The 26,959-nt window shown below is 53.4% G+C and overlaps 2 protein-coding genes across 10 annotated transcripts in view; one reads left to right on the top strand and one right to left on the bottom strand.

Moving 5' to 3' along the window:
* CDH23 (cadherin related 23) overlaps positions 1–26,959 on the bottom strand; it is a 210,215-nt gene that overhangs the window by 11,108 nt on the left and 172,148 nt on the right. For 4 of the 8 annotated variants that reach the window (XM_065671015.1, XM_065671023.1, XM_065671016.1 and 1 more), the window contains 13 exons: positions 26,480–26,608; positions 26,229–26,357; positions 24,409–24,636; positions 7,274–7,495; positions 7,072–7,191; positions 4,680–4,860; positions 3,650–3,783; positions 3,198–3,407; positions 2,913–3,020; positions 2,264–2,366; positions 1,270–1,395; positions 981–1,184; positions 295–753 (listed from right to left, as the gene is read on the bottom strand). In XM_065671015.1, the coding sequence (XP_065527087.1) occupies positions 295–753; positions 981–1,184; positions 1,270–1,395; positions 2,264–2,366; positions 2,913–3,020; positions 3,198–3,407; positions 3,650–3,783; positions 4,680–4,860; positions 7,072–7,191; positions 7,274–7,495; positions 24,409–24,636; positions 26,229–26,357; positions 26,480–26,608 (2,353 nt within the window). Of the gene's footprint in view, positions 1–294; positions 777–980; positions 1,185–1,269; positions 1,396–1,526; positions 1,607–2,263; positions 2,367–2,912; positions 3,021–3,197; positions 3,408–3,649; positions 3,784–4,679; positions 4,861–7,071; positions 7,192–7,273; positions 7,496–9,056; positions 9,403–11,200; positions 11,863–24,408; positions 24,637–26,228; positions 26,358–26,479; positions 26,609–26,959 lie in introns of those variants that run through there. The other 4 variants (XM_065671020.1, XR_010610789.1, XM_065671019.1 and 1 more) reach the window with 4 other exon arrangements.
* On the top strand, positions 9,090–19,936 carry VSIR (V-set immunoregulatory receptor). 2 transcript variants are annotated; one of them, XM_065671025.1, is made up of 7 exons: positions 9,090–9,267; positions 14,031–14,486; positions 15,223–15,270; positions 16,601–16,708; positions 18,235–18,262; positions 18,743–18,930; positions 19,199–19,936. In XM_065671025.1, the coding sequence occupies exons 1-7, from the start codon at positions 9,105–9,107 to the stop codon at positions 19,234–19,236; spliced, it is 1,029 nt and encodes a 342-aa protein (XP_065527097.1). In that variant the 5' UTR covers positions 9,090–9,104; the 3' UTR covers positions 19,237–19,936. The 2 variants fall into 2 exon arrangements, with proteins under 2 accessions (XP_065527097.1, XP_065527098.1); XM_065671026.1 differs by lacking the exon at positions 9,090–9,267 and adding an exon at positions 9,800–10,628.

Raw genomic sequence — 26,959 nt, forward strand, 5'->3', positions numbered from 1 at the left:
ATGGGTGAAATGGAGGGAGGTGACGGATGGCACACAGAGAGAAACAAGCACAGACACAGAGACAAACCTGGTGGGCTGAGAGCCGGAAAGGAAAGAAACAGGTTAGTTAAGTCAGTCGACTGGGGAGAGAGGACAGGGCAGGGTGAGACAGCAGTCAAAGGAAGAGAGTGGGGAGGCAGGAGGGGAGCATCACCTCCCCATGCCTCAGACACCTACCTCCAGGCAGAGAAGAAGAAGCAGCAGAAGCAAGGAGAGGGGTCCGAGCTGCCCACACTGCCCTTCCTGCTCTCCTACCTGTCCTAAAATCCACTGCAAACACTCCTTGCTGTCCGGGAACTATTGCGTCTGTGTCATCGCGGGCCACGATCTCCAGCAAGTAGTACTCCAGGCGAGGGTGGAGGTCCCGGTCAATGGCAGTCATCTCAGCCACCACGGTGCCGGGCGCGGCTGACTCAGGGATGCTAACCGTCTGGATGGGGTTGATGAATTCGGGACGGCAGTCGTTGACGTCATCGATGAAGAGGCTGACAGTGGCAGTGCCTGAGAGTGCTGGTGTGCCCTGGTCCACAGCCACCACCATCAACCGATAGGCATCCCGCTCCTCCCGATCGATGCTGATGTTAGCCACGCGGATCACGCCTGTGGTGGCATCAATCAGGAACTTGTCTTGGCCACCACCTTCAATCCGGTAATCCAGCTGCTGGTTGAGGCTGCTGTCAGCATCTGTCGCCATCACCTGGAGGACAGAGAAGCCTGGAAAGGGGGGACACAGCCCTCTTAAGAGAGGGTAGGAGGGCAGCAGCAATAAGACGCAGTCCCAAGGCAAATACTGTAAAGTAATGTAGAAGGTTACTTTTAAAATTTCCCTTCAACCCCATCCTGGCGAGCCCTGACACTGGGAGCTGGATCTTCACAGTCCTGGGGGACACCCAAGTCTCCCTGTCACCCACCCTCACACCCAGTCCCAGCCCTCTCCTGACCTGGGGGGCTGTTCTCCAACAGCCGTGCAGTGATGGATGCTGGCTGGAAAACGGGGCGGTTGTCATTGTCATCCAGGATGGTCACTGCCAGGCTGGCGGTGCTGTTCAGCCCCCCTACATCACGAGCTACCAGTGTGTACTCCAGGCAAGGGTCTGGCAAAGCCTCTCGGTCTATCACACTGCCGGGCTTCACCGAAATGACACCTGGAGAAGGGGAAAAGCCCAGTGACAGACCCCATGGCTATCTGGTGGTCCTGGGCTGGGGACAGGGACCTGGTGAGCCACCCACCTGTCCTGTTGTCAACAACAAAGAAGTCTGGGGATGCCTCCAAGAACTGGTAGGTCACTACGGCATTGCTGCCTTGGTCACCGTCCAGAGCTAGGATGGGTCCATTGAGCACCGTGACCAGAGTCCCTGGATGGGATAATAAGGGTTAGGGAGGGTATCAGCTCCCTGTGGAGCCTCCCGCAGCCCCCTCCCATCCCGGTGGTGCATGAGGGACAGAAATGAATGGATGGAGGAGGTGACAGAGTGGGGCCTCGAAGGGCACGAGGCAATGGGGGCGCAGCTGCTGCAGCCTTGCAGACCGACTCGTGAGGCCCAGGTGAGGCAGAGGGACATCCGGCTAAAAACAAACAGACAGACACATCCGTCAGATGGGCAGCACCAGCACCCTGCCACCGAGGGCATCACCTGAAGGCACCCAAACCCTTTGCCTGGGATGTCCCTCGATGGTGGGAAAGGGAGGTACCTGAGGCCTTGGAGCAGGGAGTAATTTAAATGGCAGGAAGGCAAAAAAATAAAAGAAGAGTATTTCTAACTCTTTGGCTGGGAAATGTCTGCCTTGACAAGCTGGACTGTTTTATCCCTAGCAGCCAGAGCAAGGTGGCTCCATGTACTGAGGATGGAGGGATGGCACCCCATCACCTGCAGGTACGCTGGGCAGGGTGATGGCCTCAAGGCTGTCCCCTGGGCTCGACTCAGACTGCAGGTGCTTCTTGCTGTCTGAAGCCAAGCAGTTCCCAAATGGGGACAATTTCTTGCAGGGTTGTGCCTGACCTGCGCCAGGAAGGTTTTCCACCAACAGCAAAGCTACAGTGTCCTCAAGGCTGACCTCCCTGGGTGGTCAGCAGGACCCCCTCATACTCAGCAACCCCATTCCACTGGTGCGCAACTTGTCCCTGATCAGCATCATGTCTCCTTCATGATGTCCAGAAGACACCTCCCCTTGCCCATCCCCAAAGTGAGTGTCCAGGAGCCACACAGGGAGGCAAAGACCTACCCGGGGATGAGTTCTCCATCACCTCGGCCTGATAGGAGCTTTGGGTGAAGAGAGGGCGATTGTCATTCTCATCTGCTATGGAAATGACCAGCAGGTCAAAATCCTAAAGGAAAACAGGGACAAGAGGGTGATGACTGCAACGTCCTTTCCTCGAGCTCACCTCCCACCTCTTCCACCTCCTGCTTAGTGCTGGTCAAAGATGGAGTCCTGTGCAGCCATGATGCTGTGCTCCCTAGACTACCCCTGGAGGGTCTGCAGGGATCCTCCCCCCAGGACTGGGCATCCCTTCCCAGACTGCATCTTTAAGGGTGATGCGTGGGACATATTGGCAGAGTCAAAAGGTGCTCCGATGTCATTGTGGTTGTTCAGCTCTCCAGCCCAAATTTGTCTGACCTTCTCTGATGTTTACTGCTGTTGCATGGAATCAACATGGGATGTTGGACTTGCCCTAAATCCTACTTATCCAGTTATCTGCTGTGGAAGGCTTTGCAGCCCCATCTTTGTGACTCCCAGGTGTTTTTTAACGGATGTAGCTGCTATTGGAAACATTGGGGGTATTTCCTGCCTGTTTCTGGCCACGGCAGGAACCCCTTCTCCCACCTGCCCTGCCACCTGCGCTGCTGGAGGCCCTGGCAGTGTCCATAATTACCCGCCTGGCATTGCGTATGTTCTCAGGGTTGTCCTTCACGGTGACGGTCAGCCTGTACTCTGCCACCTGCTCCCTGTCCAGTGGGCGGTTTACATAGACGATGCCACTCTACCAAGAAAAAAGGGAGGAAATAGGCACAAGGGACAAGAGGAGTGCTTCCCCAGGACACCTCTGGCTGGGGCAAGGATGCTAGAGAGCATCCATGGGTGCCCAGGGAAGGCAGGACTTTAGGTACAGGGGTGCCCACCCTCCATGTCCCAGCATCCCACCCCCCTGGGGCCATACAGTGCTGTTGATGTAGAAGGCATTCTCTGTGTTGCCTGCTGTTATGTCGAAGGTGAGGAGAGCGTTTGGCCCCTGGTCTGCATCCCGGGCAAGGATGCGGGTGACGAAACTGGAGACAGGGGCGTTCTCACTGAGGGTGAGGTTCATTGGGAGGTTGAGGAGCACAGGGTCATTGTCATTGATGTCCAGCACGCGGACACCCACCAGGATCTGCCGGGAGAGAAACAGTGCAGCCACATGGCACGTATTTCCATCCCTCCCATCTTTTTTTGCCCCTTCCCTGGCTAAGAGGTGGGATTCCCCACTCAGCCTACTATGGTCTGGGGGAGGAAAGCCCTAGGGACAAGAGGAAGGAGAAGGAAGGGAGGAGAGTGAAGGAAGAGACCAGCGGGAAGGAGCTGAGGATGGGAGATGGTGCCCTGCAGCTCCTTACACCGCTCCAGGGGACTCACTGTGGAGCTGAGGGGGGGCACCCCCCGGTCCCGGGCGGCAATGGTGAGGTTATAGAAGGGGATGTTCTCTCGGTCCAGCTCAGCATCCTTCCGCACCCGCAGCTCCCCTTCCACTGGGGAGATCACAAACTCCCCTGCCGGAGACAGAGGGGCGCTGCCTCAAGCCATGCTGCTGCAAGTGACCCTTTTTTTAAGGGAATGGCTTATTCTGGAGTCAGGGGACAGGCACCGCGGCAGGTTTGGCACAACACCATACCCTGTTATTGCAGATCTGAGAGGACTGTGGCAGCCAGGACTATCCTGGCTGCACCCCCAAGTACCAGTAGGAGCAGGGGTTGGGTTGAATAGCCAAGTAAGACATGTCTGTGCCTTGACTAAGCCTTTCTGAAGAAGCCAACAGGCTCCCAGGCACCTGCCTATGCCATAAGATGGCCACAGCAGAGTGGGCTACATGGCATGGACTGCCCCAAGCCAAGGGGTTGTGTCCCGGTTGTTCTGGAAAGCTCTGCAGCTGGGTCAGGCGGCAGATGGGACTGGGTTCTGCCTTCCAGACACCCTGGGCTAAAGTCATCACCTGCTCACAGAGGGACAGCCCTATGTCCCCATGGGCAGGGATGCCCATGGCTCTGCTGCCACCTCCTCTGGGATGCTGGTGGGCTACAGCTTCGCCAGGGGTTACAAGGCAACTCAATGCTCAAATGCCCTGCAAACTCCACAGAGTGAGGGGATGGGGCTGTGCACTTGCAGCTCAGTTTCTTTTTCTGCATTTTTGCCTTTTAAATTTTGTTTGCCTTTATTATTCAGCAGATTTCTCCCTCCCTTGCACAAGCCCCAGCCAACCCCTGGCTGGCCACGAACAGGTTAAGTTTCCTGTTGCTCAAAATAGGATTTCCTGGTGTTGAAAGGCTGAATCTGCAGAAGCGCTGGGAGGGAGGATGGCTTTGCTGAAACACTTCCGCCCTCGCTCCTGCAAGCCGGGTTCCTCCATGGGGTAGCCAGAGGAGTGGCGGTACCCCACGTCCCCACTCACCGAGGGGGTCCCCGGTGACGATGCTGTACTCCACTTGCCCGCTGGGTCCCGAGTCACCGTCGTGGGCCAGGAAGGTCCAGACACGTGGGCCGGGCTGCCCCTCCGTGACATCGAAGGGACCCTCGTAGGGCCGCGGGAAGGTGGGACAGTTGTCGTTGATGTCGTTGAGGTTCACCAGCACCTGCAGTCAGGGTGAGAGCATGGAGGGCAGTGAGAGGAGAGCGATGGAAGAGACCAGCCTGCTGGTCAGGAGCATGGGAAGCCATGGACAGATACTCTTCCTGTATTTCTGGCTTTGCTGGGTTCACCAAACATCCAACTCACAGTCCTCGAGAACAACTCAGATTCAGTTACTCCTGATTCCTGATTATGCCCTTCCTACAGTGACACTATGAAACTCCAACTGTGCACAGGTGGGGCCCTTTTCAACCACGATGGAGAAGTCAACACAAAAGCCAAATGTTCCCCATATCCACATCCCGAAACACAGACTGGATAGAGAAAAACCACAGACATGGATTTGATCACCAAAGCCATGAGTTCAGAGAGACCCAATCTCTGCAGCCAGCTGCACACTTGCTCACTCCCTTTCCTCCACCAAGGGCTTCATTCCTAGTGCTGAGTAAACTTCAAAAGATTTGCAGCTTGCATCTGTATTCCAACACAAACCACCACCGACACAGCTGGCATGTTTCCCCGCTTAGTATCCCTTCCTGTGACACACTTAGCTGGCTATACATCAATCCTACAGATCTCAGAAGGGGAAAGTACAAAAACTTTTAGGACAGAGTAGACCTGCTGGTGAAGCTGAGGATCCAACGAACTTGAGTCTTGTTTTTTAGCTGGGTCACACTACATAAAAGATATTATATAGCCCTATACTACACTGTATTGCAAAGAGGGTTATCCATTTGGTTTCAGGGAACTTATACAGTGGAGAAATGCTGCCTGAGGATGAGAGTCTCCAGTGTCTAATAAAAGGCTGAGCTTTGGTGGTTACAGGCAAGATACTGGAAATTAAGAACTTTCTGACCTCCTGAGTTAAAGGATAGTTAAATCCACCAGATGGGCATTTGTTACTGGCGAAATCTAATCTTTACAGCAGAGTATATCTGAGTCTCTGCTGTTTCCTAGCAGTGGAAAAAACAAACACTGACATTCCTAATCAGAGTGATGGATTTCCCATCACTTGGGACCTTAAATAATCACCAAACCTCCTCCTAAAAGCTATGTTTTCATATGGTGCTGGCACAAACTCCCTGGGCTGTGTAGGGAGGGCGTTTCCTCTCCCTTCTAGCTTCAGTACTTGTTGCTCACGAGGTTTCCAAGTTCATGTCTTTTCTTGGGCCAAGAGCAGGGAAAGCTCTGCCTTCGCCTTCAGCACGTCATCAGCTGCTGCTGTTCCTGTCGGCACTTACAACCCAGGTGTCAAGGTTTCCACTGCAGTTTTCCTGGGCCAGGAAAGCAGCTCCAGCAGCATCAGATGCGCACATCTGAAGGCTTCCCATCTGCCCAAGCTGGAGCACAGTGCCGCCTGACTTGTGGGGACTTTATCCGTGGAAATCTGCCACACTGGCATCTCGCCTTAGAAGTGAGAAAAAACATTTCTCTTTTTATCCTTCGCACACAAGAACTTATCTCCTTTCAAGAACTTATCTCCTTTCAAGAACTTATCATCTCCTTATTTGAGCTTAGCTTAATATCTGGGTGAGGTATAATGGTCCGTAATAGACAGCCAGATAGATAGAAAATCTAACCTGTCCCTTCCACCTGCAGACTCCAAAATCAGTCTAGGCATGGACAACACTTGCCATATAACCTGTCACATTTTGGTTTTGGTCACAAAAACACAAACAAAAAAGCCCCAACCAACCAAACCAAAAGATCGGTTTATTCAATTCCTGCAAAACATTAGTTTTGCACCTGCTAGTCTGAGCTCCCCACACTTTGAGCACCATGATCCAGAAAAAATGGAAGAGCTAGAGTGGAAATCAACAAAAAAAGGGCTAGAGGAATGAAAAAGGATTTTTAAAAGCAGATAAATAATCTGAGAGGCTAAAGATGAAACAGAACTTAATGCAACAGCAATGCTTTACTATCTACTGTCCATTCAAGCAAGAAGGTCCAAGAAAACACAAGGCAGCTTAAAAGCAGTTTTGGGAATTTCTCCTGTTTGTGTGTCTGCAGGATAAAATAATCGGGCTAATTTACCCCGGAGCATCCTTTGCCTGCATGCCTGCAACTCACCATGAGGGAGTGAAGCAACTGTGCAAACCGGCTGCAGCTGGGAAAAGCAACTGGTGACCACTGGGAAGATGTGAAACTGCTCATGTGAAGAACTCCTCAACCCTGCTGAGGCTGTGGTGTTGCAATCCCGCTGGCAGGTCCTTACCGTGGCGGTCGATGTCAGCCGTCGTGAGATGATGGGGCACTGGTCAGTGGCAGTGACGATCAAGGTGTAGCGCCCATGGCTGATCTCATAGTCCAGCTCCTTCACTGTGCGAATCTGCCCCTGTAAGGCAAGGGGACAGCGGCCAGGAGTGAAGGGAGTGGGACAGAGATATGTCCAGGATGGGGCTGGTTACCTTACTGACCGTGGCACTGTCGATGTCGAATGTGCCCAAGATGTTCCCTTCAGTGATGGTGTATGTAACTGTGCCGTTGGGTCCTTCGTCCTGGTCCAGGGCCTGCACAGTGATGAGCGTGGCATTGAGCGTGGCAGGGCCTTCATCAAGGGTCACCTCGTACAGCTGCTGCTGGAAAGTGGGTGCGTTGTCATTCTCATCCAGGACGGTGACGTACACTGTGGTGGTAGCCTGTGGAATACGGGGACATCACATTAAGCACTGCAATCCTTGAAGCCGGCTAGGAAGGCGGGATCTGTCAAGATCAATGACCAACATGGGTTCAACCCTGCTAAGAGACACAAACAGGATGCAGGGCTCAAAATGAAATGTGCCATGGCTGCAGATGCATCTTCAGGTAATGGCTTGGTACAGGGATAAGCATGCAGAGATTAAATCACACCCTTGTTCCCAGGCAAAGCATGTCTCTGCAGCATCTCTCTCCTTTTCACCCAGTTTTTACCATTGCTGGTAACAACTGGGAGCAACCCATGACAGACAGAGAGCCAGAGGCTGAACCTCATCATGCCTCACTGCCTTTGGAGGAGGCATGATGAGTCCTCATTTTGACATTAGGGACACCTTCGTTGTTCTTACTGGTTATGCCAACATGGTAGGATGGAAAATACCCAGAAATGTTGCTGCCATGGCTCAGGGGAGGAGCAAAAATGAACATTTTGGACAACCAGACTGAGCTCTTGCAGGCCCTGCCATCTACCTGCTGACCATAATTTCACTGCTGGTCAGGTTCCGCCTGTCCTGACCCTATTCCAGCTGTATCTGGCCCTGCATAGGCAGTGAAGTCTGTCTTCTGGATGTGTCACTATGGCGGCACACCTGGGGACAGAGCGGTGACAAGAGCATGCCACCCTGCCTAAGGGCTCAGATTAGATATGGGGTCTCAGGATGATAAACAGTTTGGGGTCTCTGGACTTTGTGCCTACATGTTCCCCAGCAACAAATTTCTTCCAGCTAGACAAGGGTTATGTTTTTGATGAAAGCATCACAGATGTGTTTGCTGTAAAAACCACAAAGCCACGCAGTAATTAGCTACTTTTCTATTTCATAGCATGCTCCAAATTTAGAGCAGGTTAGAAGCAAAGCTTCCTGTGGCTTGCAAACCTCCACGTGTCGCCAGGCTACGCTTTCCAGGGAACACTGTTTTGAAAAGAGCTGGCCCTTAGCTGCAGATGGAGATTTTGTTGGTGCCTTCTGAATTCCAGGCTCAGCTCTGTGAATCAGCCCACAGTGCTCCTTTGCTCATCAGTGCTGCTTTGCAATTTGAGGGCAGAGTAAAGGCCTCCCCCTGTGTAAACAGGCTGCAGGAGGGGGATGCTTTGCTCCCCTTTTTACTGGGAAAGCTCTGTTCTCTTCCCCCTTACCTCTCTGAGTTACCCTTCCCTGTACCTGCCTTCCCGTCATCCAGGAGCGTTTCTGCCCGCTTAATCCTCACAAACACAGAAAAGCTCTAGTTACAAGCAAAGTGCACTTTAATGAAGCGAGCCGGAGATTGCCCCCAGGGGACCGGCTCCCACCGGGAAATAGATGGGAAGCAGCACCCAGCCCCTTCTGGCTGAGCACCTACACGTCCCCGGCACGGTGAGCATCCTGCTCAGCTACCTCCTGTGCATCCCTTGCTCTAAGCTACCCCCTCCGACTCTGTAATCAAAACCCCAGCAGACGCACCCGCTGCGGCCCAAGCGGGTGGGACCGAAGTGTCACCCCCCCCGCCCGGGGCCCTGCCGCATCTGACCTCCTGGGGGTGCTCGCAGCTCTCCGCAGGGCTGCGCGCAGTGTCCCAATGAAATTTCCTGTGTGTGCCAGCCCTGCCGGCGCTGCGAGGCTGCTCAGAGCGGGCGGGCGGCTCCGCGGAGCCGAGCGATCCCCGGCCCCAGCCGCGATGGAGTCGGCAGCCCCCAGGCTCGGGCTGCTGCTGGCCGCCCTCTGTCTGCTCGCTTCCTACGGTAAGCTCCAGTTTGCTGCTTTCCTCGCCTCCCCGCCCAGGGAAACTCTCTTCGCTGGCGCGCCGCGCTCGCCTGGACAGGGCTGTACCGGCACAAGGACTTTCGGGCGTTTGGGGGGTTATTTGCTTTCGCACCCTGTAACTGTGGGCTGGAAAGTAGGGGGAGGGAGGTCAAGCCAGCCTTTCACGCGATGATAAGTTGTGTCGGGGGAAAGGGGCCACAGGGCAGCTGCTGCTTTAAAACTCTGGGACTGGTTTTCCCCTCTTTCCTTTGCTTTGATCTAACATGTGTGGAAGGGAAGCAGCCATCCCCCTGTCCCCGCCAGCCGCCCGCTGGGGACTCCGAGCTGGTAGTGCGCCCCGTTCCCTCGCGGCGCTTTGCCCCGGCACGGCGGTGCTCCTGCTCCCCGGGCGCCCCGCGGTGAAAGGCGCCTTCCACCAGCCCCGGGGAGCGGAGAGAGGCGGGTTGGGCTGGGATGCCCTCTCTAAGGATACTCCGCTCGGGGGTAACCGCTGCGCCGGGCCGGGCAGCTGGCCGGGCCAGGACCACTGTGTGCGGCTGCCGAGTTTCCCTTCCCTCGAGCGGGCGGTTCCCGGCGCTGGAAGCTCGCCGGCCGCTCGCCAAAGGAGGGATGCTCCACGCCTGACTCCGCACCAGCCCTGGCGGGCAGCGTTTCCGTACCGGGGCTCCGGGGCCGGACAGTGGAACAGGGGCCGTGGCAGTTAAAACTGCAGTTCATCTGTGGAGGAAGGAGCAGAGAACGAAGCTGGGAAAGACCGTGGTTTCGCCCTGCCCTGCGCAAGCCTGTTGGGCTTGGCTTCTCCTTCTGCCCTGGGACGACAAAGTGATCACCTCCAGGATTTCTGCCAGCACATCCCCAGGAAGAAATGATACCCCCACTGCCCCTTCTCCTCTGGGACAGGAAGGCTAATGTGGATTTGCTTTGCATCTCATTTGAGCATCTCTCAACATCCAGGAGCGATTCTCAGCATCAACGTGGGGCTTTGGCTTATTTCATTTATCCATCTAGCGTGCTGGGACTGAACATCAAGCCTTCTGCAAAGCAACAGCCTCGGACTCTGATGTTCAACATGAGCTTGGTGCCAGAATTACTGAGCTTTGTGCAACTCTGTGCCTGCCAAAACTTTCTGAACCCCCAGCTAACTTTAGCAGGGCTTAATGGAGAAGTAGAGTCCTTAGAGGCATCCAGCTCCTATGTGGTTTGGGGATGCTGGCAGGTAGGTGGATGGAGAAGTGGCACCTCTTCACCCGAAGGATGGCAGCTGAACCTGGCTCTCCAAAACTGCATCCCAGCATTATGATCCCATCCCTGAGCCAAGCCATGCTGGAAGAGGAGCAAGGTAGGACCTTCCAGTGAGTGCAAGTAGCTCCAGGCTGCTCTCCCCATGCCCTGGATGATGCACCCAGGGTGCAGCTCTGCAGGAAAAAAGCCATTTGGCTCCTCCAGGTACAGGAGATGAGAGCCATTAACACAGGTGTCTCAAGCATCTTCAGTAAGTCTTTTCTCCTTTTTCTTTCCTGCTCTAAATACTCGTGCTGAGGTATGGATGCCCCTGCGCATCTCACCTGGCTGATAACTCTGAAACATAATGACACCTTGTGGCACGTTCATGTGAGGCTGCTAGAAAAGCTCCCACAAGAGGAATTAAAGCTGGGTTCCTCACTTTGACACTGAGCAGTCACTCTCAATCTGACAGCCCCTTCCACTGCTGTGGCTGGGCTCCCCCAAAGGCTGCAGCCCTCCAACCCAGATTTCCCTGGAGTGGAAAGAGGTGGCATAATGTGGAAATCACTTCTGTGAGTCATAGGAGTGTAAATCAACCACCTGCTTCTCAGAGCAGGGGACCAAAGTCAGGAGAAGCAGCCGGGAGAGGGTTTTGGTCACCAAACCCAGAATTTGGCATAAAATCCTGTTTTATTTAAGCTGTTGGCTGGCAGAGCAACACAGGTTCCGCATTAGCACTTTTTTTGCACTTCATTTTCTCTGGAAGGAGAGTTCACAGGTTTCACGCTAGGCAGTGATGCTGGTACTGGGCATGTACCAGAGCTGCACCAGGCTCCATGCTGCACCGATGCAATGCTGCTGCTAGGAGCCAAAGACACTGAGGTGCCAAAGAGGAAGGGGGGCACTTTTGGCACCCATTTGAGCCCTCCTCTGTCTTTACCAGATGGTGACAAGACAACAGCTCTCTGCTTGGACCTTGATTAGTCCAGGCTCTCTCAGCTGGAGACGTACAGTGACGGACATCTGGCTTTATTTTGGCATTTGCCAGCAGCACTGACTTGAAAGGGAATGGTGCAACCAGGAGGGGATGGAGCCAGACCTGGGGTCTGGGCATGGAAGAAATCCACAGCACCCCAGGGGAGATTAAGATCCATGAGTTTTAGTGCAAAGATGCTGATGGAAGACACTTCCTCCGGGTACCATCTGGCACCAAGCACAGCTTTAAAGCCTCTGTTACATTTTGGGGAGGGAGCGACCTTCCTGGCACTGCAATGGGGCAAACTGTGCCTTGCCAGCTCTCCTCTCCCAGCTGTTTTCTCCTCCGCTTGACGTCTTTTGGAAGCCTTCCCCTGCCCGGGAGAAGGAAGGGAAGTCGGTAATGCTGAAAGCTTCGCACACGTGGTTAACCTCTGCCCCTGCCCGTGGCTGCGCGCCGCTGCCGAACGCGTGGGCTGTGCTGACTTTCTATCCAGCCGGTTCCCATCAAGCCCCAGAGGTGGAGGCTGCATGGTTCAGCGAGGCAGAGGTTTGCAGGCGGTGCGGGATGCGTGGGATGGCCCCGTTTTATTTGAGGGGGTGTGTGGAAAACACAGACTCCTGCAGATACTTTTGCAAGGTGTTGGAAGTGTGGCTTCCTCCAATAGAGCCCTGGCTTCCCTTCCTCTGGCTCCCTGGGGAATCCCGAAGTGAATGGGGCATTTCCCGTTGTGGCAGGTATTGAGAAACACATCTGAGGTGCCTTTTGTGCTCAGTGCACTGGCAAGGAGGTGGGGGACCCCCTCTGCTTCGTGCCAAAACACAGCCAAGCTAGTCAAGCATACTGGCCCCAGCAGCATCCGAGGATGAGGAGCAGCTGGGGCTTGAAAACAAGCACAAATTAGGCAGTGTTGAGCTCAGGCCACACAAACCTCTGCCCCAGCACAGCCCTGGGGACATGCTGCTGCACGCACCATGGGGAGCAGGCTGAGGTGCCTGCAGGAAGCCGGTGTGATTAGCCGGAGCAATTTGGCAAGTGTCACACTGTCCTCAACTCCACAGGCCTCCTCGGCACCCTGTGCTGCAGACCAGGGGGGTCTGATGGGGCAGATGCCATCCCTACAGCACCCTCTCCCTGCAAAGCACCCTCAGGTAGGCTGCTGGGACTCTGAGCCTCCACAGCTGTCCTTACACCGTCACCCTAACACCCATAAATATCCACAAGAGGTGGAAGTCATGGGGGACATTTTCAGTTTCATTCTCACAAGCAGAGCCCTGTGCCGGGCGGTGACACAGTGACCCTGCCCTGAGGAGGATGCTCTCCTGGCAGCCCCGCGATGGAGAGCCTCTCACCCAGCTGGATGGCTTGCAAGGCAGGCGCAGCACACCCTGCCTGTGACTGATGCCCGCTCAGTATAGCAGCAAGTGAAAAACCTCAAAGCGAAACAGTGGCGGAGCTAATGGCACAACAGGATGTTACCAAAATAAAGAACATTTGCTTCATACCATCTTCTCTGTTGCAAACCAGCCCCAGGAACTGTGTTTTCCCAATAGTTTAAAGAAAATGAACCCAGAATCTGCTTTTACTTCAGCTTTCGAAAGTGATGTTTGCATTTCTGCAAACACAAAGCAGTAAAGGGGACAGAGCACCAAAGACGCGCCTGTCTTTGCTTTTTTCTCTTGCCTGATGAACAGCTTCCCTTTCCCACCAGTACCCTCCACCAGCATGCTGGGATGGGACCAGTAAGCCCCTGGCTGCTGTGTCTCTGCCAGGCCTCCTGCCTGTGTTTCACAGTCAGCAGCGGTCAGGGATTTCTTTCTGCAAATTGCTTTCATTTTCAAGCAGCTCCTCACAGTCAGCATTGGCCAGTTCCCCCTTCTCCTCCCGAGGGCTGAAAAACAAGCAGGGTGGGACCTGCTCCCCGCCTGATCTCAGGGGGGTGAGCTCCTCCGCGCTGTTTTCCTTTTTATTTTCTCCCCCCCTTTTATTATTCCTTAGCAGCTGGCTCAGCAGCATTTGTATTTCCTCATTCACGAGCTCTGCCCTACTGCCTCGCTCCTCATCCTCTGCATGCTTTGCAGAGGTTCTGGTGCCCCTTACCTGCCTCCCTGCCCCACACCTCTGCCAGCTCTGCTGGCCCTTGGTGAACTTCAGCTGCTGTCATAAGGCTGATGCTCAGATATATTTAATGCATGCCTCTCTCCCAGGGCTTATATCTAAGGTGAAGTTTTGCTCTCAGCCCTGCTGGGATGTTGCTACAGAGAAGCAAAGGGCTCACACTGTGCTTCCCACCTCCCTTGTCTTGGGATATGGGGAGCTCATGAGTTTTCTTGCCCTAAGGGCATAGGTGAAGTTTTTTTCCCTCTGCCTGCAGGCTGGTGTTGATACTGATTGCCCTCTGCAGCCCCTAGCTATCCCTCTGCCAACACAGGTGATGGGTTTGCAGTGCGTGTCTGGGGAAGGATCCCCATTTTGCTATGAACTGAGAGTAAACCCAGGACTGTAGGGTCTGACACATCTGCTGTGCCTTCTTCCTGGCAGGAGGACCAGCAGCTTTTCTCATTACCACCCCATATTCACTGTGCATCTGCCCTGAGGGCCAGAACGTCACCCTGACCTGCCGGATCAGTGGTCCCCTCGCCGACCGCCATGACCTGCTCTACAAAACGTGGTACTTCAGCAGCAACGGTGACCAGAGCTGCTCTGAGAAGAAGCACATCCGCAACGTCACTGAGAAGGAGCTGCACCATGACCTGGGCAGGCACCATGAGCTGCCGGGCAATGGCACCCAAAAATCCCCTGGTGGGGGGCAAGCCAGCCATCATGGGGTAGAGTTTGTGCCAGACCACCATGGTGCCTTTCACATTGTGGTGATGAACCTGACGCTGCAGGACAGTGGGAATTACTGCTGCTACGCTGTGGAGGCCAGGCGGGAGCACGGCAAACCCCACACCCTGCAGGTCGCTCACGGCTTTGTGGAGCTGCAGATCCAGCAAGGTGAGGAGGGCAAGGGGAGCCCCTAAGAGCCCTGCATCCATGCCAGGGTGTGTCAGGGCGAGGAGGCAGATAAGGGCTGGTGGGGGATGCTGGGGAGGCAGGGTGAGCTGATGCTGAAAGCCAAAGCCATGTTGCAAGAGTCAAGGAGCAGCAGATGTTGAAGGTTTGAATTAGGGCCAGAGAGCATTGGAACATTAGAAGGAAAAAAAAAAAGAAAGAAAAAATAAATCAAGAGGCTGGAACGCAATAAAATCCAGCTACATAGTTTCACTGATCTTCTTCAACCTCTTTCTGGAAGAGAGGAAAACAAACCTCAACATAAAAGGAGCTGGCTGGTCATCCAAGCCTGAGTGAGGGCTGCAAGCATTGCTTGGGATGCAGGGCTTGTGGGTAACCTCAGGGCAGCAGCCCAGTGAGGAGAGCTGCTCAGGAGGTGCGAGATGGAGGGGACAGCACCTCCTGCCCTTGATTTGCAGCGTTAGGAGAGAGAGTTTTTCTTTTAGACAAAAAAGAAAACCCAGAGCCTGCATGGCCAGGGCCAGGCCCTGCTGCCATGAGGAAAATGGGGTCTTGCAGCAGGAATCTCGGTGTAAGCTTCCCAGGATTGAACTCTTGCTTTTGGGATGCTCTGGGCTGATTTTCTGAATACCGATGAGCAAAGGCAAGCACAGCTATCAGGAGCAACGTGGGACCTGGGCAAATCACTTGAGATTTAACATGCTTTTCTCCTCCACAGGCAGAGGAGGGCTTCAAAACTGCACGTTTCATACTGCCACCAGCAAAGGTAAAGGGAAAAAAACACATCTCCAATGCTCTGCTCACCCATGTTATTTCCCTAGGGATGCCTGCTTGCTGTAAACACACCAGTGTCCAGATGCAACCTCACAGTCAGGTGTGGGAGAGTGATTTCTGAGGCTGTCCCCATGGGTGCATCTGACAGGCACATCCTGAGGCTGAGGAGAGCCTCTTCTGGCCCATCACATGGACCTGACTGCCCTGAAGCCTGTGGGGATCATTCACCCTAGAGTGATCACCCAATAAATCACCTGAGCCCTGCAAAACATGATTGGGGATTTAGTGGCTGCTGCCATGAGCAGATGGGCAGGGACAGAAAGGTAAAGAGTTGCAGGAACCTCTTGCAACTCCCTGCCATCATCACAAGCCCATGCCCCCTCACCCTAAGCAGAGATGCTCCAGCAGGGGAAATCCAAATCTTGCTTGAGTGCAGAGACAATGTCTAAATGCTGAAGGTGCCTAGGCAGGTGATGCCTCAGAAGGTTGCTCTATCTACCCCTGTTTGCTGGGGTAATGAATGGGCAGATATTGCTAAAATTGGTTTGCAGCACAGTTAAGGCCAGCCCAGCCGTGGGAAACTGTCCCCTGCTCCCCATGGGTAGCAGTTTCTGCCTCAACCCCTCAGCACTGGGACACCCTGTCCTGCCAGGCAAAAAGGAAAAGGGGAAACATCTCCCCCACTCCAAACCACACACATGGAGCAAGAAATTGCTTCCCCACATGGATGTGCAAGAAAAGGGCTTGAGCTGAATTTGCTCTTGATTTAGGAGGCCCTTGACCCTGCTGTCCCACACTGACCTTGATGGCCACAGACATGCCTGCAAGGCCACCAGCCTTTCTGGGGAGCCTCTATGGGTAGTACTGTTAGTATTTGTTAGCAGAGGCCTTGGGTAGCAAGCCCTTTGATGCCTCAGTAGTTTGGGGCAGCCTGATTTTGACGAGCTGGCCATGGGTTGAAGTCAGCCCTCTCTGAAATTGCTGGGAGCCTTTCTGCTGACTTCAAAGGGCCTTATCAGGGCTCCTGCTTCTCTCCTCATACCTAGAGGAACAAAGAGAGACCTTGGGATGTCCTCCAGGAATGGAGGATTTTGGTAAAGGTCCAAAACTGATGCCTCAGGGCTTATCTCCAGAACCAGCAATGCATCCCAGCATGAATCCCGGCTAGGAATGGACCACCCATGTGTGTGGAAGCCTCAGAGCACCAGGCGTGGGGCAACACCAGTCCTGCCCCATGCTTCTGGTATGGCTTGAGGAAACCAAGGCAGTGTAAGGTGAGTCCTCTCCATCACCCACTCCAGCTCTGCCTTCTTGCGTTGCAGATATCACAGCCGCTGCACTGGCAACAGGCGCCTGCATCGTGGGCATCCTCTGCCTGCCCCTCATCTTGCTCCTGATTTACAAGCAGAGACAAGCTGTCAGCAACAGACGTACGTACCCCACCCCTTGCCAGCTGCCTGCAAGAACACCCATCTCATCTGGGTTACGTCAGCATGGCCTTTATGGGATGGGATGTGTCCCACTGGGATCAGCTGGTTCAGCTGCCCATGAGCACAGTGTAAGGTGGTCCAAAGAGAGGTCCCTGCCAGATGTCTCCTGCAAAGCTATTCTCTTAAGGGCCAGCCATGCCTGCTGGCTGATGGTGAGGAATGTGGGATAGGAGGGGTAACTGTGAAGCCTGCAAGGCACCCAGGGAGACTGCAAAGATGCTGCCAGGCTGCTTCCCTACTGAGCCCTTTCCTCCCCATCCCCTGCAAAAGCTGGTTCATTTACTCACCTGTCCTTCCACCATACACCTGAAATAGAAGCTTTGCCTTCTAAGCAATTGAAAAAGCATTATTCATGCTTTTTCTCACCTCCTTATTAAAAAGACCCCTTATATGTCTAAGGCAATAGGACTGCAGCAAGCCAGCTCTCCCCACACTGCCTCAGCCCTAGAAAACCAGACAGTTCCAAGATGGTACCAGCTCTTGCCCGTGCTTGGCTCCCAGTGATTTCAGTAATTAAGCAGAAAGGGCACCACCTTAACCAGCAGAGCCATTTCATCAGGCCTTGGGCAAGCCAGGGGCCCTGTGGTTTCTCTCACCAAGCTCAGTGGGCGGCTGCGTGCCATTGAGCAAACCCTTTGGAGAAGTGGGTTTGGCAGCAGCAGTGGGTGTGATGCCGGCACGAGAACGGGAACTGTGCTTTCGACATCCATCTCGGGCTGAAAAGACTGGCCACATGCCTTCATGCACCCATTTTGCTGTGGCTGGGATGCAGCTTCCATCCTATGCTGCAAAGCATCACCTGGATGCTATTTAATCCAAGAAGGATGGCAAATTCCCAGGGAAATTTACTTCTGGGTGTCTTGGACTAGGTTAGCTACAAGTTATTTTTACCAGGTGCTTTCCATCAGCACAGTCTGGGTCAAATCTGGTGCATCTCGGCTCAGGATGCTTTCCATGCAGACATCCAGCACAGCTGAGTAACATAGCCTGCAGGATCTGCTGCAGCTGTGGCAAAAGGGGCGAGGGGATCAGTAACAGGGTGCTGCCTGGACAAACACAAGGGCAACCAAATGCTGGGGTGGCATTTTGCAGAGCCCTAGGACGGTGTCACTGGCAGGTGGTGGGTGCATCCGGCACGAGCAGGACCAGGCTGCAGCACAGATGCTGCACTGTGCTCATCTCACCCTATGCATTGGCATAAGTGCCTCCTTCCTCCTCCTTCACAGGCTGTGGTTTCAGTCCAGGAGGAGGCCAGGTTGGGGAGTAAACAAGGTGGGAGATTGCAGAAGGAGATTTGGGAGCAAAGAAGGGGCTTATGCTAAAGAAGGGGGAAAGGGTGTGAAGGATGTAGAGAAAGAGGAGGAACTGGATATGGATGGGACCACCAGAAATGCTGCCAGTGGGTCTGGGTTTGACACTGGGCTCCATGCTGCCAGCACTCACACCAACTGTTTTGTCTTCGGCAGGTGCTCACGAGCTTGTCAGGATGGAGAGGTGAGGAAACCCATGTGCTTCCAGCTCCCCTCAACCTCCTTGCACACCCCTCTGCCTGCCTCCTGGACCTTGCAAGGGTTTTGTCGTGTCCTCTCCTCCCCTTGAACCTAGCATGTATCTTCAGCCCACTAGGAAAAAGGGGATGCTGGTGGCACTTATACCTGGAATCCTGTCCTTTTCCAGGCAGCCACTGTTCCTCTTCCCTTCCTTTGAATGGGAAGTGCCTCCTTTCTTTTTGCCTGTGCCAAGGGCACACATCTTCCCAAGCTCCAGAACTGGAAACCAGGGTGCCTTTCAGCTAAGCTTCCTCCTCTGCAGCAGGCTTCCTGCTTGCTCTCACCGGAGGTGCCACAGTCTCAACCTGCTCCCTGCCCTGCCTGTTGTTCCAAGCGCTTAGCTTTATCCCCCGGGATAAAAAAGGCTCCTGAAATAAAGACGCAAATCCTCACCTCTCACACCCTCTCCTCTCCTCTCCTCCAGCAATGCCCAGGGCATTGAGAACCCTGTCTTTGAGGCGGTCCCCTCAGCCAGCATGGAGCCACGGCCCCGACCCCAGCTCTCCTACATGGCCAGCCGGCAGCCCTCCGAGTCTGGCCGGCACCTGCTGTCTGAGCCCGGCACCCCCCTGTCTCCCCCCGGCCCCGGGGACTGCTTCTTCCCAACACTGGGTGAGTGACAGGCAATCCTGAGCCCCCACGGAGGCCACGGCAGGAGGGGTGGGAAGAAAAGGGGCAGCCAGGGGGATGAATGGGAAAGGAGGGGGATGTTAAATATTGACTGCAAACTTTGCATTATGTGGGATGTCAGGTCCCAGGAATTTGAAGATGGGAAGGACTCAAAGTCTGTTTTCCGTACAAAAGCAGAGTTTCACTGCTTGCCGAAACAGACCCCCACAGCTCTCAGCTGGACTAATACCCCTGGTCTGTCCTTTTCCAGATCCTGTTCCCGACTCACCAAATTCCTTGAAAGAGTAAAGACCCCGGAGGAAACCACATCCCCCAGTTGCAGCTGGGAGAGGCTGGGCAGCCACTGCGCCATGCGCCCAGCTGGGACCCTGCGGAGGGCAGCATGGCCATGGGCAGCAAAGCCTTACACAGTGAAGCTGGGAGCAGGAGCCCAGACCTCACCTCCTGTTCTGCCTCTGCCCTGGGGCTGGAAGTGAACCTCTCTTGCCCGGATTTCAGTTTTTAACTACTTCTATGGAGAAGAGCATGGCTTTGTACTGCTCACGTTTTATAGGCTAGCTGAAAACTGGGGACGTGGGGAAGGAAGGATGACCTGCACCCACAAACCTCCCCAAGGACTTAACTTATTGCCAGGGGTTTAAGCTCTGCAATATCAACCTGATTCTGCATCTTTGAACATCCTCTCTGGGAGCGGATGGTAAAGTACTTTATCCACCATGAGACAAAACAAGGTCACTGGCCAACCTTGTACTACCTTTTTCTTTGCAAAACAGGAAGGGGAGAGGCTCTCTGCTGCTGATGGAACCCTCCTTCCCTACCAGCCCTTTGAGATGGTTACGGACAGGCAAGGCTGCAACCTTTTCAGCTGGACACATGTTGGGAGAAGCCTTATTTCTGCTGCAATTTTATCCTCAGCTTGGGATCAGGGGAATTTATCTTTCTTTCATTATCAGTGCTGATTAAAAGAGGGAAAAAAAAAAAAAAAGGATGTTTATGGTTTTGTTTGGTTTTGGGTTTTTTTAAATGCTTGTAAATTAGAAAGTTTATCTGGAGGGTGTAGGAGGATGTTCCTGTGACATGGCCGAGAGCCCTTGCAGAGAGGCAGAGGCACAGGAGCATGCAGTGGGTGCTGGGAAACGCTCTGGCTGACTTCCCCTCATCCTCCTGGGGCCAGCGTGGCCAAAGCACACGTCCCTGGGGCCACTGCTTTCATCCACACTGAAGGACCCTGCAAAGCCCCATGGGATGCAGGTGCACCCGCAGCATCCTCTGCCTGAACACGGCACCCTGGCATTGCCTACCCAAAAGAATCCACGGGTCAGGCTCCAGCATGACTCAACCGCTGGCGAGGACATGAAACCTTGTGGTAGACACTGTTACTTGAAGGGTGTGTTTCTGTGTTTGTTTTGTTTTCTGTTGCTTCTGTTTCTGATGTAAAGTGTGGTGGGGGGAAATTTCCACTAGACAAACATAAACATTAGTCGTACCAGAACAGTGTCAGACCTGAGCAATAGCTGTACCAGGCAGCATGCCCGGGCAGAGCATCCCAGGCGGCACACTGGATTTTCATACTACGTGGCTGCAGGAAGCAGCATTTGCCTCTGCAGGGGGAGGGGACATCCCGGCCTGCTGCGGGATTTGATTAATCCTGTACTGGTTACAGCAAGAGGAACTTTGAGATGGTCTGGCCGCAGGCAGAGGGATAAAGAAGCCAGCACCAACGCCCCCCCCTGCAGACGTAACTTCCTGAGCACAGGACTTGTGCTTTACGGCCAGCCACAGCTCAGCCCCTTTCCTGGCTTTGATGGGGAAGCTGGCCCAGTGCCTCTGGCACTTCCCTCTCCCTGTCCCAGCAGCTGCAGCTGGAAAGGCACACAGGGGATCTGCCTGCCCGTGGGCCCTAAGTGCTTTGAAACCCTCTCCAAGATACAGAATCATCACAAAATCATAGAACCATTCAGGTTGCAAAGCGACTTTATGATCATCAGTTCCAAACATTCGCCTAGCACTGCCAAGTCCACCACTAAACCATGTCCCTAAGCATCACGTCTACACATCTTTTACATACCTGCAGGGACAGTGATGCCACCATTGCCCTGAGCAGCCTGTTCCAATGCTTGACAACCCTTTCAGTGAAGACATTTTTCCTAATTCAATCTAAACCTACCCCGGCACAGCTTGAGGCCGTTACCTCTTGTCCTATTGCTTGTCACTTGGGAGAAGAGACTGACCCCCCACCCCACTACAACCTCCTCTCAGGTAGTTGTAGAGAGTGATAAGATCCCCCCCCAGGCCTCCTTTTCTCCAGACTAAACAACCCCAGTTCCCCCAGCTGCTCCCCAGAAGACCTGTGCTCCAGACCTTTCATCAGCTTTGTTGCCATTTTCTGGACCGCTCCAGCACCTCAGTGTCTTTCTTGTAGAGAAGAGCCCAAAACTGAACACAGTATTCGAGGTACGGCCTCCCCAGTGCTAGGTACAGGGGGACAATCACTTCCCTAGTCCATTTGCTAATGAATGCACTGTTTGATGACAGAAAAAAGCTTTGCTGGAAACAGGTTTCTCTCTGTGTTGCAGGGGTCTTGCTTTTGGTATGCCCTGTGCTGCAGGCAGCTGCGGTGGGCAGGCAGAGGTGAGATGAGCAGCCACGTTCTCCGTCAAGAGGCACTGCTGCAGCAGATCGGGGCACTAAGTGGCATCAGGGGCCATTTCCTACCCAGTCAGCTTGTCAGAAGGAAAACGAGACTTTTACGGGAGAGAGGCGATGGCCCTGCAGGCATTCAGCAGGAGCCTTGGCACACTGGGTCCTGGCACTCCACCTTGGCCCCAACAGTGGTGGAGAAGATGGTATGGTGCTGTACCTTTGGGGAGGATGCTCATGGTGAAGGTGACCCAGCAAGATGCCCTTAAGGACCTTGATGGGTCCCCCACCTCTTGCGAGTGCCTGGCTTGGGAACACACACTGAGCTAGTGCCGTGCTGCTGGCTATTTTCCACTGCATCAGCACCCGCGGCTTTGCTCATGAGGAGAGTGAGGAGCTGCAGCACTTCACCTGAACTCTTGTTTTGGAGTGGGTGGACGGGAACAGAAACTGCAGAGGCTGGAGCAGCCCTGGCTCAGGGTGGCTGTGAGATAGGCATCTGAGGAGCTTTACTGATCTGCTCTGCCTCAGGGCACCACCAGTGCCTGGGGTCTGTGGATATCAGCAGGAGTCCAGCTCCAGCACATGTGGTTGATGCAGCACCCTTGGCCAGGCATCCTTCCTTCCGCTGCCAGAAGCATCCTGAAGACTCTGGAGCAGGGCCAGCCCTTGGGGAGGTGCAGCTGCAGGCTTGCACCAGTGTCAGCTTGGGTGACTCCTGCTATTCCCATGTAAGGACACCAGGACCTGCCAGTTGCAGCTCACCAGCTTGTGACGGATTTCTTTCCTGCAGTGCTTGTTGGGGTAAATGCTTTCCTTTCATCAGCAGCATTTTTAGCCTTTCTCCCCTACATTTCTAGACTGGCCAAGAGGATGGCCAGTCTTCCATGCACCCTTGCTGTCCTGGATATCACAGATCATCCCAGGACTTCCAAGTCCTCTTCCAGCTCTGTCTCCTCTGCCTCTCCCGTACTCAGAAGGCCAAATCTTGAAGTACATGAAGTACGTGAAGTACATGTACAAATTATAGACAATAATCCCCTTTTGTGCATCACTGCATCAGCCCAGACTTGTGAAAGCAAGGTAGGCGACAAACTCCTGACAGACATCATTTCACGATCCAGGCATGAGGCCAGCAGTCCCCAAGTGACATGCGGGACAGCCTTTCACAAGACCTAAGCATCCGCAAGCTCTGAAATGGGCTGAAACTTCCTTCCACTCAGGAATCGGGTCACTGGACACTTTGTTTTGCTTCAGCATGGCAGGATTTTGATCGTTGCTGCTGGCATAACTTTCACCGGTGATGTGGTGGTCATGCAGCAGAAGCCCTGAGGACAAGCGAGGCTGCTGGGACACTGCTTTGCACCAGTGTGAATTGATAAGCTGTGTCACTCGCCTTCTTTGGCACCAGGAAGGGAAGAGCGCATTGCCATGGCAATGGGATTTGCCAGTTTAGCACACGGCATTCCTCACCACAGCAGCATCACCAATGCTCCCATGGTGCTGGGGCGATGGGGACAAGGAGGAGCTAGCAGTATTGGGTGCTGCAGTTACACAAAGCTGCCTTCTTTCATTCTGGGGGAAGAGACTGACTAGGTTTAAGCCACAGTGGCATCATGGCTTAAGAAAAAGATGGCAATGCGCAAGAAGGTGTGTGAACTACCCAGGAGGGAGCAGTCGAGAGTGTAAAGCCTGAAGTGAGAATTGCAAGCCACAGTTCACGCTGCTGTTTGCAACCTGTTTCCTCAAAATGTACAGCAGGGCTTTGCAGCGAGAGCTCTGCTGGGAGATCAGAGAGATGGCAAGAGATAGCAGGTAGGGGCTGGGGAGAGGAAGGATGGCAGGGTGTCATGCAGGGTGTCACTCCTCCCCATCTCACAATTTGGGCTTGCTTTCTGCACACAGTTGCTCGCTCACGTCCCTGCAGAGCTGTGGGGTTAGGAGGGACTCAGGGCTGGAAAATGCCCCAAATGTTATTTGCCTATTTGACCCTCCCAGGCCAGAGTCCTCTTTAGAGGCCCAAATAGTGAAACTTGTTACTTGTGGAGCGGGGAATGCGCGAGTGAGAAAAGCCAGGCTGCAGCAAACTGAGTTGCCGGGCACTGCTGCAGGCTGGTAACCACAAAGCAAGGTGGCCACATCCCCAGAACAAAGTATGATGGACAGGATATTATATCAGGCCGCATATGCAAGCTCAAATCCTGCTCACCATAGGCAGGGCACTCCAGGTGGCAGCAACATGACCAACAAGCTGCCCAAGTGTCACAACAGCTATAGTAGTAATTAATGGAGCTCTTCTCATTTGCCGGCACTAGAGCAGACACATGGTGAGCTGAACTGTGGTTCAGATGCTGATCCAGTGACCCCCTGCCATGAGATAGGTGAGCAACGTCCAGAGACCTTTCAGACTCGGAGTGTGAGAAACTGGTGGGCAGGGCAAATCCTGCAGCTGCCAGCACACTTGTCCTTGGGACGCTCATGATATTTTTGGCATTTACAGATGGGAGACAGCAGCTCCCCAAGCGACTGCAAGAGACGGTCCTGCAGGACCAGGTGCCAAAGAAGGCTCTGAACCAAACCTATACTCAGCAGATTTGGACCCTGAGTCACAACCCAAATGGCCAGATCACCAAAACATCGCACCCTGTGCTGTTCCACCTTTCCACACTCAATATCTAAGCTCAGCCCAGGCTGGAAGTCAAAACACAGGGCTTGCACCAGTTACTAAGAAGGAGCAAAACAGCTCCTGGTAAACCCAGGACAACTGTCCACAGTGCTGCCCAGCTCCATCCCCTTGGAAAGCACATTTTGGTGGCTCACCGACAGCGAAGGGTTGCCCTCGTCCTCAACAGTGACCACCAGGCTGTAGAAGCTCTGCCGCTCGCGGTCTGGTGGGGAGGGCCGGGTGGCAATCTCGCCGGTGACACGGTCCATGCGGAAAGTCAGGTCCTCGTTCCCGCGCGTGATGTAGTAGGAGAGGACGCTGTTGAGGCCAATGTCCCGGTCGGTGGCACGTACCTGGGCCACTGCTGTGCCACCACCAACATTCTGCAGGGTGAGATGGCAGGGTGAGTGGCAGAGATACATGACATAGATCACATGCACCTCATAACATAGAAAATACGCAATTCATAACATAATTCTAATATAGAGGGTTTTTCCCAGGCATTGCGGTGCTTGAGGTTCCAAACTTGCTGCTCCAACACCCAGCAGCCAAGCAGAAGGCTGCTTTCCTTCACAAGTTCCTGGATGCTATTCTTTTTGGTGCTTATTGCAAATGATGTTTCATTAAGCCCTTATTGTAATCCTCTTCCTGTAATTTATATATGGCTTGTACTAGAAATGGTTTTGTTTGCTTTCCAGGTTAGTTCTTTCTCCTACTGTTGTGGGTTTTGACTGTATTACATTTAAGATGAAATTACTCTTGTGATCGTATGACTATAAGGCTGGGTGAGGTACTGGAAGAGTAAGCTGTGACTGCCCCATCCCTGGCAGTGTTCAAGGCCAGGTTGGAGGGGGCTTTTAGCAATCTGGTCTAGTGGAAGGTGTCCCTGACCATGGCAGGAGGGCTGGAACTGGATGAGCTTTAAGGTCCCTTCCAACCCAAACCAGTCTGTGATTCCGTAATAGATGCAAAAACTTCATGCAAAAACTTAACAAGGTTACTTGCTCTCCCACTGCTAGCTCAGCTGAGAATCAGCCACAGGCTTAGTAAGGGAAGGCTCTGCCATTTGCTTGAGTGCTCACATAGTTTTTGGCTTGAAATTCTGAAATTAAATGTATTTTCTACATTAACTTTTAAAAAGAAATGGAATAAAACTAAGAGGTGATATTTGCTGCTAAGTCACCAAAGCCAGCTACTGCTACACATCAACGTTGTACCTATTTTTCCTTACATTACCGCATCTCCCATTTATTGCAACGAATGAGTTTGATTCCCTGCTGCAGAAAGCTAAGTGCATTAGGTCCTATGTCGGCTGGCACAGCCTGGAAGAGTGTAGAAACCAGTGTGTGTGCAAAGGTGAAGGCTGTGGAATGGACTCGGAGCTCAGCTAATTATTTTTGGATGGCCCCATTACAGGGAAAATCAAAACAGAAATTCTGTTCTTCAACCAGCTCTGAACATGTATTAAATAGATAAGAAAACCCTAACAGGGCAATAACGTTAATGCAAAGCTATTAATCATGAGCGGCAGTTCCTCACAGCTAAGTGTCACCGGCTATTACTCATATTTCATTCTTCATCATCAAACTGAGAACCCCCCGGTCCAAGAATGAAACTGACAGGAAATAAGTTGTCTTTTCTCACGCCTGATTGTGTTTTATTGCTTAATTATCTAGCTCTTGCCGAGCAGCTTCCTGACAGCAATTCCTATTCTGTGCTGCACCACCTCCTGTGTCACTTTGGTGGCATTTCCATTGGTGTGTAGCCACTTCTCCTCCCTGCTGGTCCCTGCATCCTCATGGGCTTAAGCTGACTGCAAAGCTGTCTCCTATCCCAAAACTACAATACCATCACAGGGGAGGGCTTGCAAGGGGCCACCAACCCTTAAATCATCCAAGGTGAGGTCTGACCACAGGGCAGGTGGGGACAATGCAGCTGGGAGGATGGAAGGAGAGAAGCAGGGCTGGGTACTCACCTCACTCACGCTCACATTGTAGCCGAAGGGGCTGTCGATGATAGGGGGGTTGTCATTGACATCAAGGATGTTCACTCGCAGGGTGTGCTCCTTCCTCCGGGGAGGCACACCACCATCCGAGGCTTGGATCTGCAGTCGGGGATGGATTTTCAAGAAAAACATTATTTGTAAGATCACAGCCCCAAGAAAACAGCCTCAGTGCTTAAACCAGAAGAAGCCAAAGGAGGCAAGCAGGCTAGCTTGGTGCTTACTCGTAAGGTGTAGTGATCCAGCAGCTCCCGGTCCAGTGGCCGTGCAACAAACACTTCTCCATAGGTACTGTTGGTGGTACGGATCTCAAAAGCTCGGCCTATGTTCCCTGAAGCCAGGGAGAAAGTCACCTGGAAAAGAAAAACAGGGAATGTTGTGAGGAGGAAGGAGAGAAAAAGACCCTACAATAATAAACCCAGCATCCCCTAGGGAAGTCTCTAAGCATTTTAAAAGGTCCAACATGTTGGGGTCCACAGGTATGGTGGCTGATTGCAGCCACCCCAAAGCAAACACCCATGTGCCAACCCAGATCTCATTCATAGCTCTTCAATGATGCTAGCAACTTTTGGTATTAAGGGTGACAGGACCTCATTAACTTCTCTCTATATGGTAAAGAAAACAACAAATGTCAAAGAGCTTCCTGTTCAGCCTGCCAAGGGAGGGCCTCGCTGCCATTCCCCATGGCAGGAGACGCCACAGCT

This window comes from Lathamus discolor, chromosome 3 (assembly GCF_037157495.1).
Source record: "Lathamus discolor isolate bLatDis1 chromosome 3, bLatDis1.hap1, whole genome shotgun sequence".
NCBI lineage: Eukaryota > Metazoa > Chordata > Aves > Psittaciformes > Psittacidae > Lathamus > Lathamus discolor.